The 26,092-nt window shown below is 43.3% G+C and overlaps 1 protein-coding gene across 1 annotated transcript in view; it reads left to right on the top strand.

Moving 5' to 3' along the window:
• Positions 1-26,092, top strand: part of THSD4 (thrombospondin type 1 domain containing 4) — a 658,049-nt gene that overhangs the window by 84,546 nt on the left and 547,411 nt on the right. Inside the window, exon 5 of the mRNA XM_030578300.1 lies at positions 16,711-17,143. Coding sequence (XP_030434160.1) covers positions 16,711-17,143 — 433 coding nt within the window. The remainder of the gene's footprint in view (positions 1-16,710; positions 17,144-26,092) is intronic.

Raw genomic sequence — 26,092 nt, 5'->3', positions numbered from 1 at the left:
CTTTTGCTGCAAGGAGTAGCTGCAATATAATTCATGGGTCGGTGAGAATCCAAGAAGGTGCAGATAGTTAAGTTTCCAGGAAAACCTTTCAAATGAGGCATAGCCTGCTTTTCTTTATTCATTTAGGCCGCTTGCTGCTGCAGCGCTGCCAGTGACTACTTCAAAGACTCTTGAAACAATCAGAGGCCCTGCAAGGTCTAGGCCACATGTGCCCCTTGCTCCCTCCTGCAGTATGTATGCTGCAGTTTCAAATAAAATGGCTTTTATTGCCTGATCTTTGTCTCTTTCCTCTGCCAGCACATTTCAAGCTTCTAATAATTTTTTTTATTGCTTATCGTACTATTTTATGACCTATCACTTTCTGTAACTTCAGCTTTTTCTCCCTTAAAATAGTAATCAAACATTTCAAATCTCTCTCTCTCTCTGAAACTGAATCAGGGTGGCTCTGTTTTTGGCCCCCGCCAAGCATGGTGGGCAGGTGGCTTCCGGCGGCGTGGCTGCGGGAGGTCCAATAGAAGAGACTAACATCCGAATATCCTATAGCTCAGTGGTTAGAACACTTTCCAGAGAAGTGCAAGAGCCCTGTTCAAATTCTTTCTCCCCATCTTGTGGAATGGGGAACCAGACCTGAGTCTCCCACATCCGAGGTGACCGTGCTAATCGTTGGGCTGAAAGTTATCAGGGGGGCAGTGGTACCCTCCCTCTCCTCACTCTCCAGCCCCATTTCATGTGGAGTGAAGCTGGCATCTAGCTTGTACTCAAAAGGAATGATTTAGGTAAGCTACCTGATTCCAAGATGGGAGATCCCAGTTACGGATCACTATCAGAGCTGGGTGCCTCCCTGTAGCCCACACTTGGTCATGTTTCTCCATGAGAGGGCACACCGCTCTTACCAGCATCTCCCAATGGCTAGCTGAGGTGGTGCCATGTCTAGTTGCTGGCCTTTGTGGATCACTGGCTTAGGCTCCTCTCTCTCCCTATAGCATAGGCGTCCGGTGTTCAACCAGAACGCCTAGTCAAAAAGAGACCCTGGTGGCTCAGGTGAGCACTTCTGAGGGGGGCGGTTAAAAGGAGGTGCAGTGGGGCTAAGGCAGGCTCTCTGCCTGCCATAGCACTGCGTGGCTGCTGGGAGTGACCACCAGGTCCCTGCAGCCCCATGGCGCATGGGTGGCCACGGAGACTCTGCGTGCTGCCCCTGTCCCTGGTGCTGGCTCTGTTGCTCCCAATGGCTGGACGCTGTGACCAATGGGAGCCGCAGTAAGCGCCATCGGGACCCCACACCCTGAGCCCCCTCCTGCACCTCTGTCCCAGCCTGAAGTCCCCTCCTGCACCCAAACACCCTCTCCCTGCACCCTCACCCCCCTGTCCCAGCCCAGAACCCCCTCCTTCATCCCAAACCCCTCCTCCCCAGCCCCACCCCAGAGCCTGCACCACCTCCTGCACTCTGAACCCTTGGTCCCATCCTGGAGACCCCTCCTGGACCCAAACTCCTTCCTGAAGCCCACACCCCACACTTGCCCAACACCCTGCCCCAGCACTGAGGCCTCTCCTGCACCCCAAATCCCTCATCCCTACCCCCCAAATTCTTCCCCCCCTGACTCTAACTCCCTACCCCAGTTTGAAGCCCTCTCCTGCACCCGGAACCCCTCATTTCTAGCCCATACCCCGCCCTTCACTCTGACTCCCTATCCTAGCCCAGAGCCTCCCTGCACCCCAACCCCTCATCCCAGGCCCCAGCCCAAAGCCTGCACCCTCTGTTGGAATACTCTTCCCCCTCCCGCACCCCAACCCAGCGCAGTGAAAGTGAGTGAGAGTGGGAGAGAGCAAGTGACAGAAGGAGGAGGGATGGAGTGAGCAGAGGCAGGGCCTCAGAGAAAGGGCAGGGCACAGGCAGAGGTGTTCAGTTTTGTGCAATTAGAAAGTTGGCAACCTTATGCCTCGCTCAGGCTTTGTGGATCACAGTGATGTTTCTGTGATTTTCTGGGCACCTAACTTATAGGCAGTATGCAATGCTCATTATCACAAGGCCAAGTCCCTTTGTGGATTTAGGCCTGGGTGACTTGTACAACTGGTCTCTCTGTGATGAGGCTGAGCGTTTTTTTCCCTGTTTCAATAATACTTGGGGCAAAGCTCTCTTTCTCACTGGCAACATTTCCATTCCACAAAAGCCAAAGCAGGGGACTATTCATGTAATCAGAAAACAGTCAAGGCATCTGCCCATTATAAAGAAAATAAAACATTCTCTCTCTCACATGTTTTTAAAACAAAAACTGCATATTTTAAGTATAAGGAGTTACCCTAAGATAAAGAAAAGATGATAAACTTTAATGGCATAGTAGTACAATTTTAGTTAAAAGTAGGAAACCCTAGATTGCATGTTTCTAGCAAAAAGGTATTTTACAAGCTATTGGAGTTTAGTGGTGCATTAAAATATCCATGCATTACAGAAGGCTTAGGGATGGAATTATTCTGATATTAAAGAAGGCTCCTGGTACTGAGCTGTGTATATATTGCACTATAAGTCCTTGCTGATCATTTTGATTGTCTTTTTATTAAGTAATATAGTACGAGAGTGGAGAGTCGTTTACCCTAATGGAAGTTGAACAATAAACTCAGAATAATTTTTTTCCTCAGTTTGTATCAAACACTTTTAACATTGTTCCTGAATTGTGTGTTACTCTCATCAGGTGGGGGGGAAAAACACCTGATTTGGGATTGAAGATTTAATTGCAATCTAAGTCTGAATTCAAATACAAATGTTTCATTTAGCTCCTGGGTCTCATTTCCAAGATGTGATAAACTAAAACTAATTCCAGCTTTGGAATGTAATACTGTTTGGGCCTCAACTAGACTCTAAAAGTATTTTTTTTACTTAGACTTTGTGCTTGAACTGAATTTTAGACATAGTTCTGAAAACACAATATGTCTTCCTGGGAAATGACTGTAAATAGCACATCCTGGCTTGTCAGTTACTGAAGACGTTGCACAATGTTGTCTTAAACTATGGAAAGTGTCACTATTAATGTACTGAGTGGTCAGGAATACAAGCAGTCCTTGACTTTTCAGTGTTGAATTATGACGAACGGCACTTACACTGCTTCTACACTGACACCCTGATTCAACTTACAACTACCGGTTTCAAGTTTACGACACTCAGTACTGCAATGATTGCAGTTCCGAGTTACGAAGTTCCGATTTACAATGCAACTGTAAGGAACCAATTTTGTCGTAAGTCCGCGGACTGCCTGTACCCTACACTGATGATGACAGTGGCTTATATGTGCCTCAGGTCAGTGTTTGATCAGATTTAGTATCTTAATGTTCATTTAAGTGTGAAGTTAGAAAACTGAAATAGTAGCTTGATCCTGTAAGGTACTGAGCACGCTGGCCTCAATCCAGCAGAGCACTTAAGCATGTACTTAACTTTAAGCACCTTTAATAGCCTGAATAGTCCCACTGAAGTCAATAGCCAAGCATGTGCCTAAGTGCTTTGCTGGATTGAGGCCCAAGTGCTCAGCAGCTTGTAGGATCAAGTTACCATATGGTTGGTGTGCATGTATTGGTCTGAACTGCACTGAAATGGCACATGTCTATATGAATTAAAAGGCACATCAGAGCAGCAGTTTGGAAACTTGGTAAATTCTAGGCTATGCACCTGCGCTGTTCCAAATCTCTTTCCTACTCTCGTTCCCCTTGAGCCTTGCCTACCCAAGGAAACGTAGCTATTGCTGACAATAGGTGTTGGTAGCAGGCGTGGGTAAAACCGGCACTGAAAATGGATTAATTGCAAATCTAGACAGGTCTAAACCATGGACAGCACATTTCAGGAACCATAGTTTCCTCATGTAGATAGGTCTGTACATACCCTCAGGTAAGGAACATAAACTGGTGGGGGATTGATATGACTTTGTGGTAGGGAGACTGGGCCAGTCTTAGAAAGTTATTTGCTTTAGTTTCCATTTATGTTGTTCTTCTCTGGTCCCTTTCAATCTTCCCCACCCGACCCCCCACAAAGACAGTTATGTTTATCATTAACTTAAATGTAATTACTTAAGACACTTCCTTTGTTCTGTTGAACACAAGTCCTACATGTACCTGCCACAATCAGCAAGTTATTCTTGGCAGTGCTATTACTAAGGCTCTGCTGACGCCACCCATGATTTACATGGTTGTATCATTATCACTGATTGGGAAACCAGCACAGCTCACCCCATACTCTTCCCCTCCATTCCCATGGGAACTTGCGAATATATTAGAGGAGTTGTGATCAGGGAGTCAGTGAAGCCCAGTGCTTTTGCAAAGCTAATCTCTGAAGAAGCCTGTAGTAAATAGGATGCTACCACCATTGTCAAGCTACAAATTCACTCAACTATCAATCACATCTCTTTGCTTTGGGGTCTGTTTGAATTCTCAGTGGGGAGCATGCATTGCCTGTTCCGAATAGTGCCAATCTGAATTAAATTGCACCGTGGCTGTACCACCAGGCAAGGGCAATGTCTAGGACCGGCTCTAGCAATTTCGCTGCCCCAAGCACGGCGGCACGCCGCGGGGGGCGCTCTGCCACTCGCTGGTCCCGTGGCTCCGATGGACCTCCCGCAGGCTTCCCTGCAGTGGGTCCGGTGGTCCCGCGGCTCCGGTGGACCTCCTGCAGGCGTGCCTGCGGATGCTCCACTAGAGCCGCGGGACCAGCGGACCCTCTGCAGGTACGCCTGCGGGAGCTCCACCAGAGCCACCTGCCGCCCTCCCGACAACCGGCAGAGTGCCCCCCGTGGCATGCCGCCCCAAGCACGCGCTTGGCGCGCTGTGGCCTGGAGCTGGCCCTGGCAATGTCCCTGGACAAGGCACAGCAGCCTCCCCTCTGCTCATGGAGGAGTATTTTTTGGGTGGAAATGAGAAGATCCAGGAAAGTCACTACTGAGTCTGGTGCTCCCACTTCAGTTTTTCCTCCTCCTTCATGATGGCCTAGCAACTTGGGGGTATTATACTTACAGTAATGTTTCAGAAACAGAAGCCTCTGAAAAATAGGATGAAAGGTTATGAACTGAAAGTGGGGAAGATTGGAAGTTTCTGTGGAATCTTGCCAAGAAAACGTTATGACTGCAGTACAACAAATGTGTCATTGTATCACTAATGGATGTTTGCCATTGTCCAGCTCCCATATTTGTCATTTACTGTGATAGAAATGGTAACCAAGAATAGTGATGATGAATGGTATAAAAGGCTACAGTGTGTGACAGACCCAGACCAGTGGGGTACAGGAGTCTGGTAGAGGGCAAGTATACTGGTCACTGGATGAGTAGTTTTCTGTTCCCTGAGTGACCAGAGCAGGGGCTGCACTAGAGTAATCAGGAACCTCCTAGAACCAATTAAGGCAGGCAGGCTGATTAGAACACCTGCACCCAATCAAAGCAAGCTAATCAGGGCACCTGGGTTTAAAAAGGAGCTCACTTCAGTTTGTGATGTGCATGTGAGGAGCTGGGAGCAAGAGGTGCAAGGAACTGAGGATAAAGAAGGTGTTTGGAGGAGGCCATGGGGAAATAGCCCAGGGAGTTGTAGCTGTCATGCAGCTGTTACAGGAGGCACTATAGACAGCTGCAATCCACAGGGCCCTGGACTGGAACTCGGAGTAGAGAGCGAGCCCGGGTTTCCCCCCAAACCTCCCAACTCTTGATCAAACACAGCAGGAGTTGACCCAGACCAGGGGCTTCTCTAGGGTTTTTGCCGCCCCAAGCAGGCTGCCTTCAGCGGTTTGCCTGCGGAGGGTCCGCTGGTCCCGCGGCTTCAGTGGACCTGCCTGCGGGAGGTCCACTGAAGCCGTGGGACTAGCGGACCCTCCTCAGGCACTCCGCCGAGGGCACCGTGCCTGCCGCCCTCGCGGCGCCGGCAGAGTGCCCCCTGTGGCTTGCCGCCCCAAGCACGCACTTGGCGTGCTGGGTCCTGGAGCTGCTCCTGACCCAGACTGTGGGTTCCACCAGAGGGGAAGATCACTGAGGTGAGCAAATCTGCCAATAAGCGCAGGACCCACCAAGGTAGAGGAGGAACTTTGTCACAAGTGTTAATGGAAAATATATTCCCTAGCTCATGCATATGAGAGACAGTGAGAAATCAGTACACTTCAGGTGTAAGCAAGCCAGGTAGGATATGTCTAGGAAACTGGAAGAGAAATGAAAGGAGAAAGGGAAGAGACTGAGGAAAATGGAGACAGTACTGAGGTTTGGGGGAGTCTCTGGGGGGAGCAACTAAAGGAATGGATAGGGGTGGGGAGGGGAAAGCTTTACTGATGCATTCCATTTAAAGTTTTTTTCTGAATAAATGATTCAGTTCAAAGAATACTTGTTTTCAATGTAAACAACAATCCCTCAATTCGATACACAACTTCATTACCTAACAAAACTCAAGAACACTTGAGTTTGACAGCATTGTTCCCAACCTCGATCAAAGTTCTGTGAGGAAAGGACCATGCATTTTTTGTCTGAAAATGGCCATGCATGTCTATGGTTCTAAGTAAATAACTAAAAACAAGGGGAGTTGCCTTGGTACAGCTATAGATCAGTTTAATCCTTTGGAAATTTACCTTTAGAGCCAAATTCTTAGGATTGTGATTGTAGCAAGTCAATGGCGCTACCAAGATTTACCCCAATGTCAGAGAAAGAATGGTCCAGTGGTTTGGGGGTTACCCTGGAAAACTCTGCTCCACCATGTGTGACCGTGGGCAAGTCACTTAGTCTTTATATGCCTCAGTTCCCCATTTGTAAAATGGGGATAATAGTCCTTCCCTACCTCACACAAGTGTTGCACATTAAAGATTGTGCACTGCTCAGATACTACAGTAATGGTGGTAACTAAAATAGATTTTGCTTTTGCTCATTGCTTGCTCTGTTGTTTTACCTCTGTGAATTTTACTGAATTATCACGTCGAACAATGTAGTACTCTATATTTTAAATACATAGTAATTTTAATACACTTACTGTAATCCTAAAACTAAGAGCACTGAAACTGATTTGTCAAATTTGTCTTCTGTCACTCATCTGTGAATGTAAATGGTATCTATAATTTGCATTAAGTTTTAATGTGTCAGTCATTTAGGCTACCATGGGGAGTGACTAGATTTGTCTGAATACTCCTGTTGGGCAAATTGTCCTGCAGGAAGGATATTTCCAGATTTAAATTAAACAAGTAGATAATGCCTCTATTTGTTTAAAGCACAGTGATAAGGGATGCTTGATGGCTATTGTCTGGCATGAAACACTTCATGGCACTTGTCTTTAAACATATGTTTTCTGTTAAGCAGCAATTTGTCTGTTGATGAGAACTGTATCCCTGACGGCACTTTCTACCCATATTCAGTTGTGCATATTAGATGTATTCTCAACACTGATTGTGAAGGGCACTGAACTCTTGCCCTTGCAAAGGATTGTACCACAAGGGCAAGATTTTACTGTCAAGGGTTTATTTGAAACTAAAAATAGCAGCATAATCAGCACTTATAACAACTCAACACTATTACCACAGTTGGCCTGCAAATAGATAGATAGAATGCACAAGCTTTATAATCCTTAGGCAATGGGTACCTGTTTTTCTGGGATTTGTTGTATGTTTCTGACTCTTGAACTGGTGTTTGGTGTCTGTGTCTATCCAAAACACTGCAGAAAATTGTTCATTAATATTAAGTGTTTATTAGAAACAGTTAAATAAGTGGGGCCTAATCTACACTAGAAAGTTTTACTGGCATAGTTATGTTAGTGAGGAGTGTTTTTAAAAAATAAAACAAAAACAAAAAAAATCCTTCATAACTATGCTAATAAAAGTGTAGTGTAGATGCAGTTATATCAGCAAAAAATCCTTTTGCTGGTGTAGTTTATTCCATTCAGGGATCTCTTTTGCTGCTATAATCTGCATCGCCACTAGTAGAGCTATACTGATACTCCATCTGAAAATTCTTTTTAAGTATAGAAAAGGGCTAACTTTCTCACTTGATGGCCAGTGGCCTAAGCACTAGGCTTGGGATGAGAGACCTCCAGGTGCAAAGCCCTGCTTGTCTGAATGGTCTGGGGTGAAAAATTCTGCTAAATCAGGTAGAGCAGGGACTTGAACCTGGGTCTTCTATATTCCTGGCTGCTGGCTTGACCATCAGACTAAAGAATGTGTGTGTCAGTCTTTCTTTCTCTTTCCTCCTTCCAACCAATGCACAACAAAAACAAATTCTGAAACCTCAAAATTTGCCCCCAAAAGGAAAGATCATCCTTCGGACAGCTCTAACAGTGAGACCATCACTGGACTGCACACATTTTACAATAAAAGATTGACAAACTTCACTTATGACTAGTACAATAAAATTGTGGCTGTTCTCCAAGTGCTAAATCCACCATTGGACCCAGATGAGGATGGGAGTGCCTTTGAGGAAATTTATGTAGGAGGTAAACTGATAACCAAGTGTGCTCTGAAATACAAAAAAGCATTCTGCAAAAGAGCCCTGAATCTGCAAAACAGAGGAATTCCATTGTAAGGATGCTGTAATTGTAAGGGAAGGAGCTGGAATAAAATCAGAGGATGCTTTAGTGACCTTCCCATGCCTCTCTCCTTATTATCTGAGTTGTTTCACCTTTTCAAAAGCAGTTTGAGCTTTCAGATGCATGTTATATGGGATTTTCTCTCCTGTTGTATTTTAACTGTCTGTTATATAGTTAAATTAGCTACAAGTTTGTTTGTTTTTTAAACAAAGCAACCCTGATCATGGAAAAGATCATCCTTGACTTAATGCCAGTTATACACTCCTCGAATCTACTTGAGTTCAATCCTGTAATCAATCTCATGCTTAACATTCCAGCTTTTAGTTTTAATACCTAAATGAATGCTCCTATACAAAAGCTGTTCTGTATTGAGTGTAGCAAGCCATTTTACCAGGAGAGGCTTACAATATGTACTTTAAAAGGTGTAAATATGACTGTGAATGCCTATTTTAATGGGAGTTATGAGGAATTTCTATAGAAACATTCATCCCTCTTTGATGTGTGTCAGTACATTTAACACGGTTGGGTGCAAGCCTCTGAGATGGATAATTATCTTATGTCAGTACAGCTTGGCATGGTAAATTATTTAAAACAGATATATGCAAACATCTCCTATTGATGCACTGGGAATTGCAGTTGTGGGTGAAGTCAAAATCTGGCCCCTTGCCAAAAGAGCAATGCTAAAGCTTAGACTAATACACCAAATCAGGTTGGCTTTGGGTTTCTAGTATACCTATGAATATCTGTCTGAGTGGCTGAAAGTTCAGTGGATCTGGGCTGGTGCAATTCACACAGCCATAACTGCTACTGCCAGTCATCTTCTCTTCCCAAGCTCCAAGGATCCCTCTTCTTACCATTGCTATCTTCAGAGGGATTGGTGGTCTTTTATACATGTGCTGTTTCTGCAAGCTATTGGCCCCCACCCTGGATTTTCTGGGTGTGCTGGGTGGCTATGCTCCCTGTAACAACATGGGAAATATGTCTTCTGTTTTTATGAATTCTGGTTCATGTTATGAAGAAATTATTGTATCGGGGAATGCCAGTATATGGATGTGGAATCTACCATTTGCTGACAAGGGACGTAGCACATCCCTACCAGACAGAGATGACTATGTGACCCACCCTCCCCAGATTTCTGCCAGGGTTTATATGCCCTGCCCTGAACTCTGCTGCCTACCACCAGCATCTTTAAATTGTGGACCCCATCTCTGAACAGAGATGTGTCTTCTCTGCTACCAGAACAGGGACAATGGAGAGTAGTTAACCTTAATGAACTATGCTCTAACTCAGTAGTTCTCAACCTATTTACCATTGTGGGCTGCATCCAGTACTACCTGTATGGTCCTGAGGATGTCACATGGGCTGCAGCTGTGTGCTGGTTGGGCTGCAGGTTGAGAACCACCGCTCTGACTGAATATGGGCATGCTAAGGAGGTTGGTTGAGGCTGGGAGAAACTAGTTCCTCTAACTTGTCAACAGGAGCAAGAAGTGGAGAGTGGAAATTCCCAGAAGCAGAACAAAGGAACCAGGTGCTATTGATGGAACATATTCACTTGAGGGACTCACTGAGATAGGAACAGGAGTCTGTGGGCTGGAGAGGTCCTGTTCAGCGGCAGTTAGGGAAAGCTAAGTGAGCTCAAATGGATTTATGGTTCTGAAGGGAAACCAATGAGCTGCAAGGAAAGGAACCTGGACACTCAGAGGGCTCTCTCCAAGCCCAAAGAACTTTCCCGAGTGGTGAGGAACCTGAGGCAGGAAAATGTATGTATGTGTTTATAACTTTATATAGAGCTGTATATTTCTCATGCTCCCTAAGTGAAGAGGTGTGATGTTTTAGAATCCTGTGTAAAGTATGTGTGTGCTGTCTTTCAAACTATCTCACACACTTTTAGAGTTAAACTAGAAACCAGAAGGCTCACACATTTAGTAGCATTCTGAAGAATGTGCAAGAGCAGCTGGGGAGGCATGAGAAAAACAGTACTAGTTTCAAGGCCTGTGCAATTTGACCACAGAGTCCCCAGGGTCAAGAGGGTTATCATACATATGGTATGCACCTGGAGTGCGCACTTACTGGTCCAAAGCGAGGGACAGTACCTAAACAGTGCCCAGCGTCAGCAAACTAAGGGCAGGTGGGATTCAGCATTTAGATCCCCTCACAGCAGCCTGGCGAGTATGCAGCTATTGGAGCTTGACCATATCTGACACACACCCAGGGGTGAAAATAAAATTGAAAACTTATCAGTAAGGGGGCCGGCTCCACCTCTTCTGAAAGGGATGGGGCTCGAGGCAGAAGGGATGGGGCTGGGGGTCAGCGTCCCCCAGCCAGCCATTCCAGGATGCCTGACCCACATGCCGCGCAGGCCTCCAGTGGCAATTTACAGGACCCGGGGCTCCGTCTGCTGCTGCCGCCCATACTGCCTTACTTTCACCCCCGCACACACCCATCTTCTTTGTTTGTGGGGGATCTACTGGTAAGCAACAGTGCTCTGGAATCTAACTCCCAGTGGTTCCCTGCTAACTGTGCGCTGTGCTTCAGGCAGTGCCACTCCCTGCTGACTTGTTTTTTCTGTTGCTCGCTGCCTAGGGTGAGGGCATATCCTAACTCCCATCTTTGTTATGATGGTAGGGAGTGGCACCCTTAATTACAGACTACCCAAAAAAGGATAATGGGAAGTGGCCATCTGGTTTCTTCAGAATAACTAGGAAAGGAGAGCACTCAAAAGCAGGCTGTGGTGAGGAATTAGAGGCATGTAGTTTATTGGATCCTGAGGATTTGTGGGAAAGAGGGGTGTCCTCAGTGACTAGGCCATCCTGTTGATGGGTCAAATCACAAAGCAAGCCATCTAGGCTTAACCTACTTTCATCCCCTTCCAGCAGATGCTCGGGAGTGGGCTCAGTTTTGGGTAATGAACACAGCTCTTATCATTCGATAAGTAATGTTGTTTTTTTTCATGGTTCTTGTATCTGCATGAATCTAGATATTATTCTCTCCCACAGTCTTGCATGACATCATAAATTATTCCTGACACTCCCCAAGAAATGTAGAAAGCTAATTGCATCCAAGTTATTTTTTTTACTAGCATCTTAATTGCATCTCTTAATGCAACAACAAACTGCATTCCTAACTTGTAAGGATGTTGCCAAGAGTGAACGAAAAATGCTTTAAGGCAAAACAAACAGTGCTGTGTGGTTTCATTCTAAACAGTATCAGTTAAAATGAGGGCATGAACACTGATAAAGATGTTAATAATTAGAAGCTGCATGTTAAGCTTTATACAGTGAAAGAAATGTGATATGTCCTGCCATGAGAGACACCGACTCTCACATTAAGGGCAATGTTATCCTCTGGCCTGAGCTCATGTGTAGAATGTCCATCCCAAGACCTGGATCCTAACAACCTCGATTCAGATCTTGATCCAGCTCTAAACTGCCCAGGTCAGTTTTCGAAGTTACTGTGACTTTGATTTTAATAACAAAGTCCAAAGTTCAGTTCAAGGACATTCCTATCTCCTCTTCTTCCTTTCAGTGCACAAGAGTGGACTGTGTTTTGGTGGTATGGTGAGGACAGTGGCTCTACCAGAGCATTAGAAAGCAGGCAATTTGCACTCTGATCAAGTTTTTTTTGGCGTGTAGGAGTAATGAGGAGAGCTGGTGGAAGCAGGCCCCATTAGGAAGTGAGGAACCTCTCTAAAAACTCTCCCCAGGTAGATGGACATAGCGATGTTTTGGAAAAAGCTTGAGGCCATGTAGGGGGAGTTACTGTGTTGTGGAAGAAGACACTTATTTTTCGTTAAAGCCCCTGGGATTTTTAGTTTAGTTTTGTTAAAACTGGTTGAGACTTAAAATGAGAGAATGAAGACATTGAATTAGTTAAAATGGGTATGGTGTGGAAAAAGGGATTACCTTTTTAAAAATCAGTAGCCGTGAAAAATAGGCATAAAATATGAAATGCTTAAGGAGAGACTGGATCAAACTCAGTGGGAACCACGATCGGTTGGACCTGTGGACAGGGCAAGTAAACAAACTGGCCTGGCCCGCCTGGGGCTTTCCCTACACAAGCGGCGTTCCACGTTTGGGAAACACTGCTTTGGAGGAAAGCTGTCTTGATAACCTACAGTTCTGTTATTGGGTTATGTAGGTAGGCTCTCCTAATTGGTAGGACGGTTCTCACATGCTATGTGCATAAAATTGATAGGTAAAAAGTTTTGGAGGTTCAGCTTGAATAAGAGCCACAATTTCAGATGTTTTGACCACTAAAGTACCTGACTCTCTCCAGTCTGCAAAATATGTTTGGAAATATCATGTAACCACATTTACTGGTTCGTCCTGTTTTTTTGGTTTTGCTCAGAATTGGGAAGTGAGGAGGGATGTGAAAATGAGAAGTAAGGTGAAAAATCTGATGTAAACTTCTTTAATCATCAAAAAAGAAGTTTTTAGTTCAGTTAAATTCAGGTTCTGGATGAAGGTCTGCTTATACCTGGGCTTGCTTTATTTGAACTTCTGAATTGTTTGTCCCTTTCTGATACACACTCCTGTATCCTCCTGATTTGTTATCTTAGTAATTACCTTCCTTTCCACCCTTGCCTTAACTTTACAAACCCATAATATTTTAGTATGTTAAGGCAGAGAAATAAATCTTGCCTCAACGATGACCATCAGTCTCACAGAGCAGATTAAGTCATAGGCCTGGTCTACACTACGCGTTTACCGATTTAATGCTGTACCCGTCCACACTACGAGGCCCTTTATATCGATGTAAAGGGCTCTTTAAATCGGTTTCTGTACTCCTCCCCGACGAGAGGAGGAGCGCTAAAATTGGTATTACCATATCGGATTAGGGTTAGTGTGGCCGCAAATCGACGGTATTGGCCTCTGAGCGGTATCCCACAGTGCACCACTGTGACCGCTCTGGACAGCAATCTCAGCTCGGATGCAGTGTCCAGGTAAACAGGAAAAGCCCTGTGAAATTTTGATTTTCATTTCCTGTTTGCCCAGCCTGGAGCTCTGATCAGCACGTCCCAAATCCAAAAAGAGCTCCAGCATGGACCGTAGGGAGATACTGGATCTGATCGCTGTATGGGGAAACAAATCTGTTCTATCAAAGCTCCGTTACAGAAGACAAAATGCCAAAGCGTTTGAAAAAAAAATCTACAGGCTACACAGTGCTGCGTGACAAGCGTAACGGGAAACCAGAGACTCAAATGGACGCTCATGGAGGGAGGGAGGGGGTACTGAGGACTCAGCTATCCCACAGTCCCCAGCAGTCTCTGAAAAGTATTTGCATTCTTGGCTGAGCTCCCAGTGCCTGTAGGTTCAAACACATTGTCCGGTGTGGTTCAGGGAATAGCTCGTCAATGTACCCCCTCCCTCCAACCACGTGAAAGAAAAGGGGAAAAAATCGTTTCTTGACTTTTTTTAATGTCACCCTATGTCTACTGAATGCTGCTGGTAGACGCGATGCTGCGGCAGTAAAGAGCAGTATCCGCTCCTCTTCCCTCCCCGGTGGCAGATGGTACATGCTTGATAACTGCTGGATACCCCTGGCTGGCCTCAGGGGCACCTGGGTAAAAATAGGAATGATTCCTGGTCATTCCCAGTAGATGGGACAGAACGGCTGGTAACCGTCTTCATCATAGCCACTGGGGGCTGAGCTCCATCAGCCCCCTCCCTTTCCTGTGTAAAGACAAGATTCTGTCCTGCCTGGACTATCATAGCAGCGGCATGCTGGGCTCCTCTCTCCCGCACCGCTTAATGTCCTGCCTGGATGGTCATAGCACGGGGAGGCTGCCTCCCGCTCATTTTATCTCAGTAACAAGTCACTGTTTCTTATTCCTGCATTCTTTATAACTTCATGACACAAATGGGGGACACTGCCACGGTAGCCCAGGAAGTTTGGGGAGGAGGGAAGCAATGGGTGGGGTTGTTGCAGGGGCACCTCCCATGAATGGCATGTAGCTCATCATTTCTGCGGGATCTGACACGGAGCAGCTGTGCTCTCTGATACACTGGTTCTCTAGTACATTTGCCCCATATTCTAGGCAGGACTGACTCTATTTTTAGAAACCATAAAGGAGGGTTTGCTCGGGGAGCCATTCCCAGTTTTGCTTTTGCACCCCCGGCCGATCTCAGCCAGGGTCACCCATGATAGCAGCAGACAGCACAGAAGGACAGATAACCGTCATCTCATTGCCAAATTACACTGGCAGCAGATGGTACAGACCGACTGGTATCCGTCTCTGCTATCATGCAAAAGCAAATGAATGCTGCTGTGTAGCGCTGGAGTATCACCTCTATCCGCGGCATCCAGTACACAAACGGTGACTGTAAAAAAAAAAAAAGCTGAACGGGCTCCATGGTTGCCATGCTATGGCATCTGCCAGGGCAATCCAGGGAAAAAGGGCGTGAAATGATTGTCTGCCTTTGCTTTCCCGGAGGAAGGAATGAGTGACAACATTTACCCAGAACCACCCGCGACAATGATTTTTGCCCCATCAGCCACTGGGCTCTCAATCCAGAATTCTAAGGGGCTGGGGAGACTGCGGGAACTATGGGATAGCTACGGAATAGCTACCCACAGTGCAACGCTCCAGAAATCGACACTAGCCTCGGACCATGGACGCACACTGCCGAATTAATGTGCTTAGTATGACCACGTGCACTCGACTTTATACAATCTGTTTTATAAAACTGGTTTATGTAAAATCGGAATTATCCCGTAGTGTAGACGTACCCATATAAACAACTTGAGTGCTAGCCACTTATCTAGCTGGGTAGATCAACACTCTCATTCACACATCCTTGAGGCATGAAGATGGATTAAAACTCCACATGGCCACTAAAGTTAGAATGTAAAGTAACTTACTTCCTAGGTTTTTATGTAACAAGAGTCTTAGGAGACAATAAAAAAGAGATAGGAAGAAATAAACACAAGGCAAAATGAATCCAACGATCATCTTTGATTTGGGGACTAATGCCTGACATCTGTAACTTCCAGTTTCCTAGAAAATATGTGTTAAAATATAACGTCATTTTCATTGTAATCCAAATTTATATATAATATGTAATAAAACAGGTGAATAAATTTTACAGACAGGAGAGATGTTTCCTTCTGTGAAAAATGTATTCCTCACTGACCTGTGGAGAGGCTATTCATGAACAGCTGCATCAGGAGATAAGTATTTGCTGTACAGTTGGAAGAAAACTATTGCATCAGCTCTAGCTCTCCAGGACTGCAGCATAAAAAAAACCAAACAGGCCTGAAGTGATTTTGAGTTACAGTGAGTGACAAGGGGGGAAAAAAAATAGCCACTGCCTATAGTGATACAGAATACTGGGATTAACATATATACTGTAGTAAAGTCATATAATGTGACATTCTAAGTGTGGGATATGTGTGTGTATTATGTGACTTCTGCTTAACTTGTCGTTACATACTTAAAATAAAAGTTCAGTTCCAATGGATCCTACAACAGGCCAAAGATGAAGATCAAGTTAGCCATGAACTGGACCATGTTAAAGTAGAAGGTTAGAGCTTACATAAACTTGTTCATCTCTGAACCAGAGATTTGCATGGGTTTGCAATGGTGAAATATAGTTAAAACTGAACTACACTGCAGCCAATCAGAACACTCAATTTAGGTGTGCGGTTTGACTGACTGACATTGCTCCAGACCTCAGTCTTTACCTCTGTTGGTATATACTCCGTGACTTACCACAAGACCGCTTATAGCCAAAGAGGAAGCAGGAGTTGTTGCACTCTCTGAGGGTATGCCTTCACAGCCTGCAGAAGTGTGCCTCCCAGCCCGGGTCAGTAGACTTAGGCTAGCAGGGCTCACTCTAAAAATTGCTGTGTAGATAGCTCTTTGAAGTTGAGGCTTGCATGGGAGCTCAGGCTCTGAAGCCCAAACACCACCCTAGATTTCTGATCCTGAGATCCAACCCAAGCCACAACTCCAAAGCGCTGTCTACACAGTAGTTTTTAGCATGATCCCCGCTAGCCCGAGTCAGTTGACCTAGGCTGTGTAGATGTCCAGTATACAAAATGAGACCAGAGCTTTGTACAGATGTTGTTAAAAATAAATGAAAGCTTTTGGTTCACCTGTTTTTGTCTAGTTTGTTGGCTGTAGATAAAGGTCATATGTATATTTAAATGTTCATACATTTATCAGTGCAATAACTGTTTTATTTTACCTTCCTTTAGAAACAGAAACCAAAGTCCCATAGGCCCAGGGAAATATGGATATGGAAAAGTGCCATATATATTACCACTGCAAACTGACACTGGGCAACTGCCTCAAAAAACACGGAGGCAGCGACAGTCAACAAGGAATCAAGTGTATGAGCAGAATCAGAGTAGTGGGAACACACACAATCATCCATCTAATCCTTCAGTCCAACATGGGAATCTTTACCAAGAAGACCGTGGACCTCAGGTGTTGGGGCCCTCAATTTATCAGCAAGCTTCAACCCATTCACAGGCCTTTCCTGCATCTCAAAGTTTGTTTCATGGGACTGACTCAACCCACCATGGCTCTGCATCCCACCAGCCCTTCCAAGGTCAACCTCACCTTCCAAGGTCTGGAGCTATTGTGTGCATTGGAGCCTACAAGCAGTACAAACTCTGCAACACAAATGTAAGTCCATTCTTTTCTCTCTCAATTTTAAAGGCAGCTCCCTGAGCATGCTGGATTTCTATTCTTCCTGTGGCTTAAAATCAAAAGATATATATACTGATCTTATTAACTATGGAAAAAAAATCCCTTCATTCTGTTAGTTAGTCTTGGAATAAAAGAACCAACTGTATGTTGATTTAAAAGAAGAGTGGCTTGGGGGGGATGTCCATAGTTGCTATATAATCTACCATTTGCATAGCAGCATCCATCCGAGGAGTATCAAGTGGTTGTTAAACCTCACACAGGGGTGGTATAAGTATAATTCCTGTTAGATAGATGGGGAAACTGAGGCACTGACTTTGCTTCACAGACAGGAGTAGGCAGAGAATAGGATGGGATTGGTAGTCAGGTTTCCCAGTTCCCAGTCCCATGCTCTAACCACAAGACCACATGGCCTTTTTGTGACAGACCTTCCTTTTTGCCATATTTTGGGAATTCATATACCCCAAATGAAGGTTTCTGATTTGAAGTGCCTATTTTTAGGGTAAATTGTAGCTTTTTTAGGAGTAAAAATCTATTATATTAGAATTTTTGTAATAACATTTTTCTTAAAGCTGTTTTAAAATATTTGGCTTTGGTGCTACTCTGTATTCTGGGATGACCTCCCAGTTAGTTGTATGAGACCCCTCAGGGTCTGCTCTTCTGCTCTACAAACAAATTTCAACATTGTAAGAGCTGTAATTTTTGGCTGTTTTTCTTGAAAATTTCTTAAAATGTCTTTCTCCAATGTTTGCCTTGGCTGGATTTTATCAGCATTTAACCTAAAACAAGAGGCCGCCTTTCCAATTTCTAGTGAATTAATATTGTTGACTTCAAGAGCCATGCTATTTAGATATTAATAATGTTTTTCTTCTAAAGTATTAGTGCTGTTGTATGTTCATCTAACAGAGAATTTGGTCTTAGGGTGCATATGTGAGTCCTAATCTGCCTTTATAGCCTTTGGGCCTTTTAAAACTGGGAGATGTAGTCATGGGGCACATGACTAGGGACAAGCATGTGACCTTCAGGAAGCCAGATGGACACTTCCTGTTTCTTAGGTGAGGGCAGCATACAGGAGAGATCCAGTGTCAAGGATGCTTTGCTGTATGTTTCTCCATCAGTAGGCAAGAAAAAGTTACCAGAGGAGAAACATGTGTTTCCCCTTCCCAGTTCTGGCAGCCAGAGACAGCAGGAAGAGTCTGTTACCTAGTGTGTTGTATTATTTTGAACCTTTTTTGCATTTTCTGTTACTTAATAAACTTGCATTGGGGAAAAGGACGTGGAATGGAATTTGGGCTTTAATTTGAACTGGCGTGGCTGGTGAATCTGCACACTGGTGCACAGGTAGGGTAGTAAATACATCTCAGTCAGTCATCTAATTGACGGTAACCGCAGGTAAACACAGTTTACCACTTCTCTTTGGGGAATATGGAGTTTAGCTTAGATTAGTTTACCCATTTTTTTGTTTAATTTTTTAAAAAAAAATTTTTACCACTACACTCTGATCCCACTGGTTCAATACCTCTGCTATGTGCTTTTGTAACACAGCCCTTTCTAAACCCTGTGTTACACTGATGTCCAAGACTCCAGTTTCAATGATGAGAAGTTCTGCTTCTAAGTCCTTTCTGGTTGTGTTTTTCTTTGTAGTAGGTCCTTGCTTTTTCAGCCCTGAATCCTGCTTCCCTTTGTTCTTTCCTCTATTTCAGCCTCAGCTATATCAGGGCAGGAAGGCACATAGTCATCATTCTCATGACTACGCATAAAGCATCAGAAGGGGCTTTTTCAAGAATATCTCTTTACAGGCTTCTCTGTGGAAACTTTTCTGTTTAGTCAATACTATAACCAGCACCCTCCCAAATCTCAGTCTGTCCCTTGTGTGGGAGTGTTATGTGGGATAGATGCACCATTGGTTTGTCATTTGTCAAGTTATTGAATAGTTACAAAAGGTTTATTCTGTATTGTACACAGCCCTGCCAGACACACAAGACATGGTCCCAGCCCAGAGGAGCTTAGAATCTAAACCAGGCTGACAAATATGAGAACAGTGGATAACAGTTCAGACCTAAGAAATGGGAGGGAGGGATAGCTCAGTGGTTTGAGCATTGGCCTGCTAAACCCAGGGCTGTGAGTTCAGTCCTTGAGGGGGGCATTTAGGGATCCGGGCCAAAATCAGTACTTGGTCCTGCCTAGTGAAGGTAGGGGGCTGGACTCAATGACCTCTCAGGGTCCCTTCCAGTTCTATGATATAGGTATGTCTCCATATATGAAGAAGATGGGTTGATGTCATGGAGATCAGAGTTGGAAGGTTCCATTAAAGTAGTGAGGTGTAATGAGGGTAGAGGACTTTGCAAGATGGATTGTAAGACAGGCTATTCCAAAGATGGTGAAGGGCAAAGTTGGAAGAGAGGACTGTGAGGACACTTCTATCCTTATTATTATTATTGGTAATGCCCACAATATACAAGGGGCTTTGCCAAACTCAAAAGAAAAGGAGTTTTCTATTCAAAGGGGTTACTAGAGTAGCACAGAGTAAGGGAAAATCAGAGCACAGATTAGGTAGGGGGTGAAAATGTTTGTAGTAAAGCCATGAAAACAAGTGCAAAGATCTTGATTTTACTGTTTTGAATTATATTAAGATCATGACGCAAAGCACCAAGATGGGTGATGTGGATTGAGTGACATGAGGGGAAAAAAGTTACAGCAGAAATATTTCAGATAGAGTTGAAGATGATTGGAGAGGAAGTTAGAAAGGAGGAGGTAGCTAAGAGGAGTGATCAAGGCATGGACCCAATGTTCTAATAGTGGGGATGATGAAGAAAGGCCATTATAGAGGAAATTTGGCAAGAAGTGGTATCCAGAGAATGGGGTGAAGAGAAAGTTGTAAATGTGGGCTTGGGAGATTGGGAGGACAGTGAACAGGTCAGCACTGATGGAGAAGGAAGGGAGAAATTAGCTCTGGTGAAGTTTTGGATGGTGGCAGGACATACAGTTCAGTGTAACTTAAATATGTTTCAGTGTTCGTGGAGGAGCTAGAATGAATACGCATTCACAGTAAATAATTTTAAATTTTGAAGCTACATTTAAGGATAGGACAGCAACAGGATACCCAAAAAAAAAAAAAAAAAAAAAAGGTGTGAGCATATCCCCATGATTCCCTGCACCTCTGAATGTAACCAAATTCTAAAGAAACAGATGTGACTATTCAATGCTCTTTTTAACAAGAGAGAAATTGCAGGTGATGCAGCTAGAATTTTAAGTCCTAGCAGGCACATAGCCCTTCCCATAGCCCCCTGTATTCTGATGACAACGTACTCAGGAACCAAGTGGAAGCTGTAATTGCCATCAGGGATCAGTTTCTCCCTAGGATGCGGTATTAAATAGCTATAAACAATAATTATGGAGCAGCAATCATAGGAATCAAGGGCAGACCACAGCAAAGCAAAGCTGATAGTGTTTGTCCTTATTTACTTGTTCTTCCTGTCTCTCCACTTTTATACATGGACTTTTGATTTAATGTATCTTCAGCGACATGTTCCAGAGCTGCTGCTGGCATCTAGAGAACACTAGCTTCTTTTTTCTTTTCTTTTCTTTTCTTTTCTTTTCTTTTCTTTTCTTTTCTTTTCTTCCTGTATGTTCCAAAAGGTAAACATAATTTATCAAGGGGGAAAGATTCTATTAACTGGTACCTCGGTCTTTGGTTTCTCCTAAGGGTAGTTAATTAATTACAAATTAACTCAATCTGCCTTGGCCTGTTAGGTCATTTCCTCATCACTGTGCATTTAATGTGCTTTCATTTATAGCTGAACTCGTTTTGCATGACTGACAACTTGGTTCATAAAAAGTTAAGCTTTTAGATTTTTGTTAGTGTGAGGCTGGGAAGAGTTTCTATTTGTTCAAGTGTTTTTGCAGATCACTAAACTCATTTTCTCATTGTACAAATGGCTTCATCTCTTCAGCACTTGCATGTGTGTTTCCTGCCGGTAGCTGAGCAGTCTCCTTGGTCTGCCTGCTGGGCTTCCAGACTTCCCATGTTGCCCACCTCCATGGGACACTAGGCTGCCTTGCTCCCCATATGCCTAGCCAGATTGAGAGCTGTCTGGCTTCTTGCCCAGAATTTTTTGAAAATTTTTCCATTCTACAGAAATTTGCATTTGAGGCTTTTTGTTCTGATTCAGAAAAAAACTTTTTTTTGGAAATGTACAATATTCCGTGGAGTGGAAATTCCATTTCCTGTATTGCTTTGTTCACTACCAGCACAGGAGTGAGGTGAGGATGTGTTCATTAATATTTGTGGGATACAAAAAGTGGCATGTAAGAATGTCAGTGAGAACTTTTGTTATTAAAAACTTTTTGTTTGAGACATCTGTGTGCCTTATTTTTACTAATTTTGAGCATTGTGTGGGCTCTGTTTTTGATATAATTTCAAAATGAGGTTAAGATCTTTTTCCAAGGAATTTAGCTTGACTCTAGTTTGGGAGTTTCCTTTTGAACTGTGTAGGATTGTATGTGCATTTAACAGTTTGACATTTCTAGGTGTACAGGAAAGTTCATAAGTTTACATTACTTTAGGCTGTACTGTGGTTTCTTTGATTCTTTGAGGTTTGGGGTGGGATTTTTTAAAGTATTAGCTCAAAGGTCATTAGTGCTAGTGGCAGAAGTAACATGCCAGCCATTGCTATGGGAACAGTGGTTAAATGTTCTCCTGTTTGTACATCAGTTGATGATTTGTCCCTTCAATTTAGATGTTACCCTAAAGAGTGACATATAGGGTATCTTCACTGAAGATACTGGGCCAAATTAATTTCTGGTGTAACTCTATAGCTGTGGCTATAATGAGATTACTCCAGGGATAAACTAGGCTCACTGTGTTGAATCTCTTTACCATATTCCATAGAACACAATGTCTTAGGCAGGTCTCATTAGAGTCTGACTAAATAACAGGGACTTGGCTGAGTTAAAACACTGGGGAAAATGTTTGCAGAGTTGCAGTTCAGAAGCCTTCACTTTAATGTGTTTTGTCTAATCTAAACTTGTTTCATAGCAAAAAGTGATCTATCCCATAAAACCAGCTCATGGTCAGGCAGTCAGTCATCACAATATATTGTAGCATCAAATGTAATTACAGATGAAGAAAGGCCCAAGACTGTGGATCATAACAAATGTAGTTAACCATCTGACAGTTTAGTGTTGACCTACCTCCCCACCCCCAATAGGACCATAAACTCCAAATGTAGGCATGTCCATTACACAGAATGATCACTAACATAGGTCGAGGGATGGGGACTACCCATGTGTTAAGAAAATAAATTAAAAATACTTCTTCACCAGGGAATGTACATTTATTATTTTTATTGCCATAGTGCCTGGGAGATCCAGGCATTGTCTAGGATCCCATTGTGGTAGGTACTGCGCAAATTGAGAACAAAATAATGGCACCAACACCAAAGAGCTTACAATCACGTAGTGTATGCATGCCTATTACAATCCTAGGCAAATGTATGTTCTCCAGGCCGGAGAAAAGTAATTAGTAGAGGAACCTCTAATGCTTTAGCCAGGGCTTTCTGCACCCCAGATGACAGGATTTCAGTCTTCTCCAAAAATATTTTAGGTATTGTGTAGAATATTTCAAGGTGCACGTGCACACTCACAACCAAAAAACTATACACCATCAACACCCTCCATTTTAATGTAAAGGTTCAGAGTGCATATCAATAACTGAAGGATAAATAAAGATGTTATAGGTGACCCAAAACCAGTATATGCATTTATATGCCCAGAAAATTCAGAGTTAAGGTTACACTTAAATTTCACACATTATGGTAAGAAATTACTAATTAAGAGAACCAAGCAACCTTAACTTTGTCCTGTAGTGATATTATGCAACAACACCACAATTATCATTAAGGCATTTTATGGCATGTTGTCCCAGCTTAGATTTATAAAGAGACATTTTTAATATTTTTCTCCTCAAGGTGTCATGAGTGAGATGCATTTTCTACATTTTGTACAGATGTAGCAAATGCCTCTGAGTGTGCTTACTGCAAGTCCCCATGGGTGTAATACCTTAGGTGAACATTATTATTACTCCTCTTACGTGCTGCAGCTGATAAAATCAGGATCATGCTGTCAAGCCTGGCAAAATCTTCCAGTTTTCCACTTTAAATAGTTGTTATAGATGGTCACTTTTAATTTCAATATTATGTAGTTCAAACAAATCTGTCCTTTAAAACTCTGTGAAATGTAACAAGATCAGATTCCTTTCCTCGTGAAAACCCTCCCTCCTATTAAAAGTCCAGATATTCTTTTTAGTATTTACCCTAAGTTTTCCTTTTTTTCCCTTTCATCCCATCGCTCCTTGGTATAGCCTCCTTGAACCAGCCAAAGGGTCCCTTGTCTCTTCTTGAAGTTTATACCTGGTAGACAGTTACCATATCCTCCCATAATATTAGCCAATTCACACACATGTTTAGCTCCGTTAGTCTTTCCTCAAGTCACTCCTTCCACACTCTTCTGTGAATTCTAGTTAAATAGTTTAAATCTTTCTGGGACTTGTTGTGAAAGTCAGACATTTGGTTCATATTCTATGTCTGAAAATATTTCATTGGCATCCAGACAATATTGGAAGCAGTTTGAATTCAATGTACAGAATCCATTCTGTTTTTGGTGGAAGGGTTTCAGGTACTTCATCAAATTCACATATTGGCATTCCTGCTTTCCAGCCATTTTGTAAATCCAGGAGTTTTCAATTACATATCATTGAATGTACATGGCTATAATCCACATTGCATTTATTCTGCTACATACACAATGTAATTGGGACCTTTTAGAGAGTAATAGTCATTATGATGCCGGAGAGTGCTGTGTGTGGCTAAGGAAGTGTTTTCATCCAGACCAATACAAGAAAAGTCAATTGTTTTCTTGTGAAGTGGTGAAAATTAACACTTTTTTGGGTTTCTGGTTACCTTGAGTTAGCATGTACATTTTCTGTATTGAATCAGCAAGGAAGAGAATGCATAAAACTCCTGTACATCATCCATGCTTTGTCAAGATTAAGTTTTGTCCCAGGAATATATTTTGCACATAATACTCAGAATCTCCAAAATCCTAATGAGAGGATAGTTTATTCTTCTTATATTCTGTAACTCTTCAGAAACTTTTTTTCTTCACTATGCAGTGCAAAGCCTGCGTGCAGCTAAGATTTCCTGGAGTAACATCTTGGGGCTTATCTACAATAGAGCATTTTGGTGTTGCAACACTTTTGCAGCACCTCAGTGTGCCTATAAAACACCCCATCTGCACTCAAAACTGCTTGCATTGATTGGTGCACAGCTGTTCTTGCTACCATTGCTGTTGAAGCTGCTCTGAAAAAAATTATCCTCATTGCAATCTACCCTGTGTCACTCTGCTGTGTTGCAATGCCAGAGTGGACAGAAAGGCTATATGTGTACTGTGCAGGGGTGAAAGTGAGCTGGTTCAGGCCGGTACTCCGTACCAGTAAGAACCCGCACCGCCCCATATCCAGCCCATATTAAAGTGCTGCTGCAGCAGCGCTTTAATATCCCTGCCCCTTTTGCCTCCCCTTTCGGCAGCCCTGCTGGTAGGGTCCATACCGGCAGGGCCGCCGAAGGGGGGGGAGGGATGGGAAGCAACATTAAAGCACTGCAGTGGCAAAGGGCCCTGAAGTGCTTTAATGTCCCTGCCCCATTGGTCCCCTCCTCCCCCGCAGCCTCCGACAGGCTGGGGGGCCCCGGGCCCTTTAAATCAACATGGGAGCCCCAGGCAGCGTGGGCCAGGCAGCCTGGAAGGGCTGGTTGTGGGATGCTGACCCGAGCCCCACTCCTTCTGCCTGAGGCCCCACCCCTTCCAGAGGCTGAAGCGCCACCACCCCCCATACCAGTAAGTGTCCTAACTTACTTTCACCTGGTACTGTGCTTAATTTTGTGCAACTGTGAAAATTTAAATAGATAAAAATTGAAGAAAAATTTTAAAAATAAACATTGATAGTACCTGTTGAAACTATTTAAAAAAAAATCAAATTCTCCCAAAACTACAAGTATCTCTTTGTGTGGGTTCATTATGGTATATGTTCTAGTATATGGTTCTGTCTCTGGATCTGTTTCTATTGGTGTGTAGTCGCCTTCTGAAGTTTGAGCGACGTCTGTACGCTGTTTGAGTTTCGATGGGGGTCGGGAATCTGTTTCTCTGAAGACTCAGACCCTAATATGTGTCTAGAAATAGTGTGATAGATGAATGACTAACATTTTTATAACTGGTGCCAAATCCATATCAAATGATTAAAGAGATTGTTTCCTGAGCTTTTGGCCAACTAAGTACAGTCAGTTTGATTTAGTAATTGGAAATGTCTGGGAAGTTACCTTAAAGTCAATGGAATTCATATGTCACATTAGAGGGAAGGGGAGGGGGAAATGGCTTGCAACATCTGATCACCTCATCAGTTCCACATAACAGTTTTAGCACCAAAAATTGAATTGTGATGGTGATTCAAAGGTCATCATTCTGCCGCTTGTCAAGTTGAATTCAATTAATTTTTTTCATAATGAAATGATTTAGATGCACAGCTTTGTTATTGTTTGAAGATAACCGCTAGTACCATATTTTAAAGATGAAAAGCGATTAAAATAAAAACTTCAACTACCTAAAGTCAGGTTGTTACACTGACAAATATGTCAGGAATGTATGTTTAATATTAGTGTGTAAATTTGAATATCTATCATTTATCTGCACACACAAATGTCCTAGAAGGTATTTTAAAGCATTTTAATGCATCTTAAATTCTCTTTTGTCTTTTCAGACAAGATGCTTTGTCTGAATTTTGCTGCATTAATATTAAACACAGCCATAATTTGAACAAGAAATTCACTTTTTACTTATATGTTGGTTTAATTGCATCCAGGCTTTGGAAGCAGTGGA

Source organism: Gopherus evgoodei, chromosome 10, assembly GCF_007399415.2.
Source record: "Gopherus evgoodei ecotype Sinaloan lineage chromosome 10, rGopEvg1_v1.p, whole genome shotgun sequence".
In the NCBI taxonomy this organism is placed as follows: domain Eukaryota; kingdom Metazoa; phylum Chordata; order Testudines; family Testudinidae; genus Gopherus; species Gopherus evgoodei.
The sequence above is the reverse complement of the archived record's forward strand: the minus strand, read 5'-3'. Positions and strand labels throughout refer to the sequence as shown.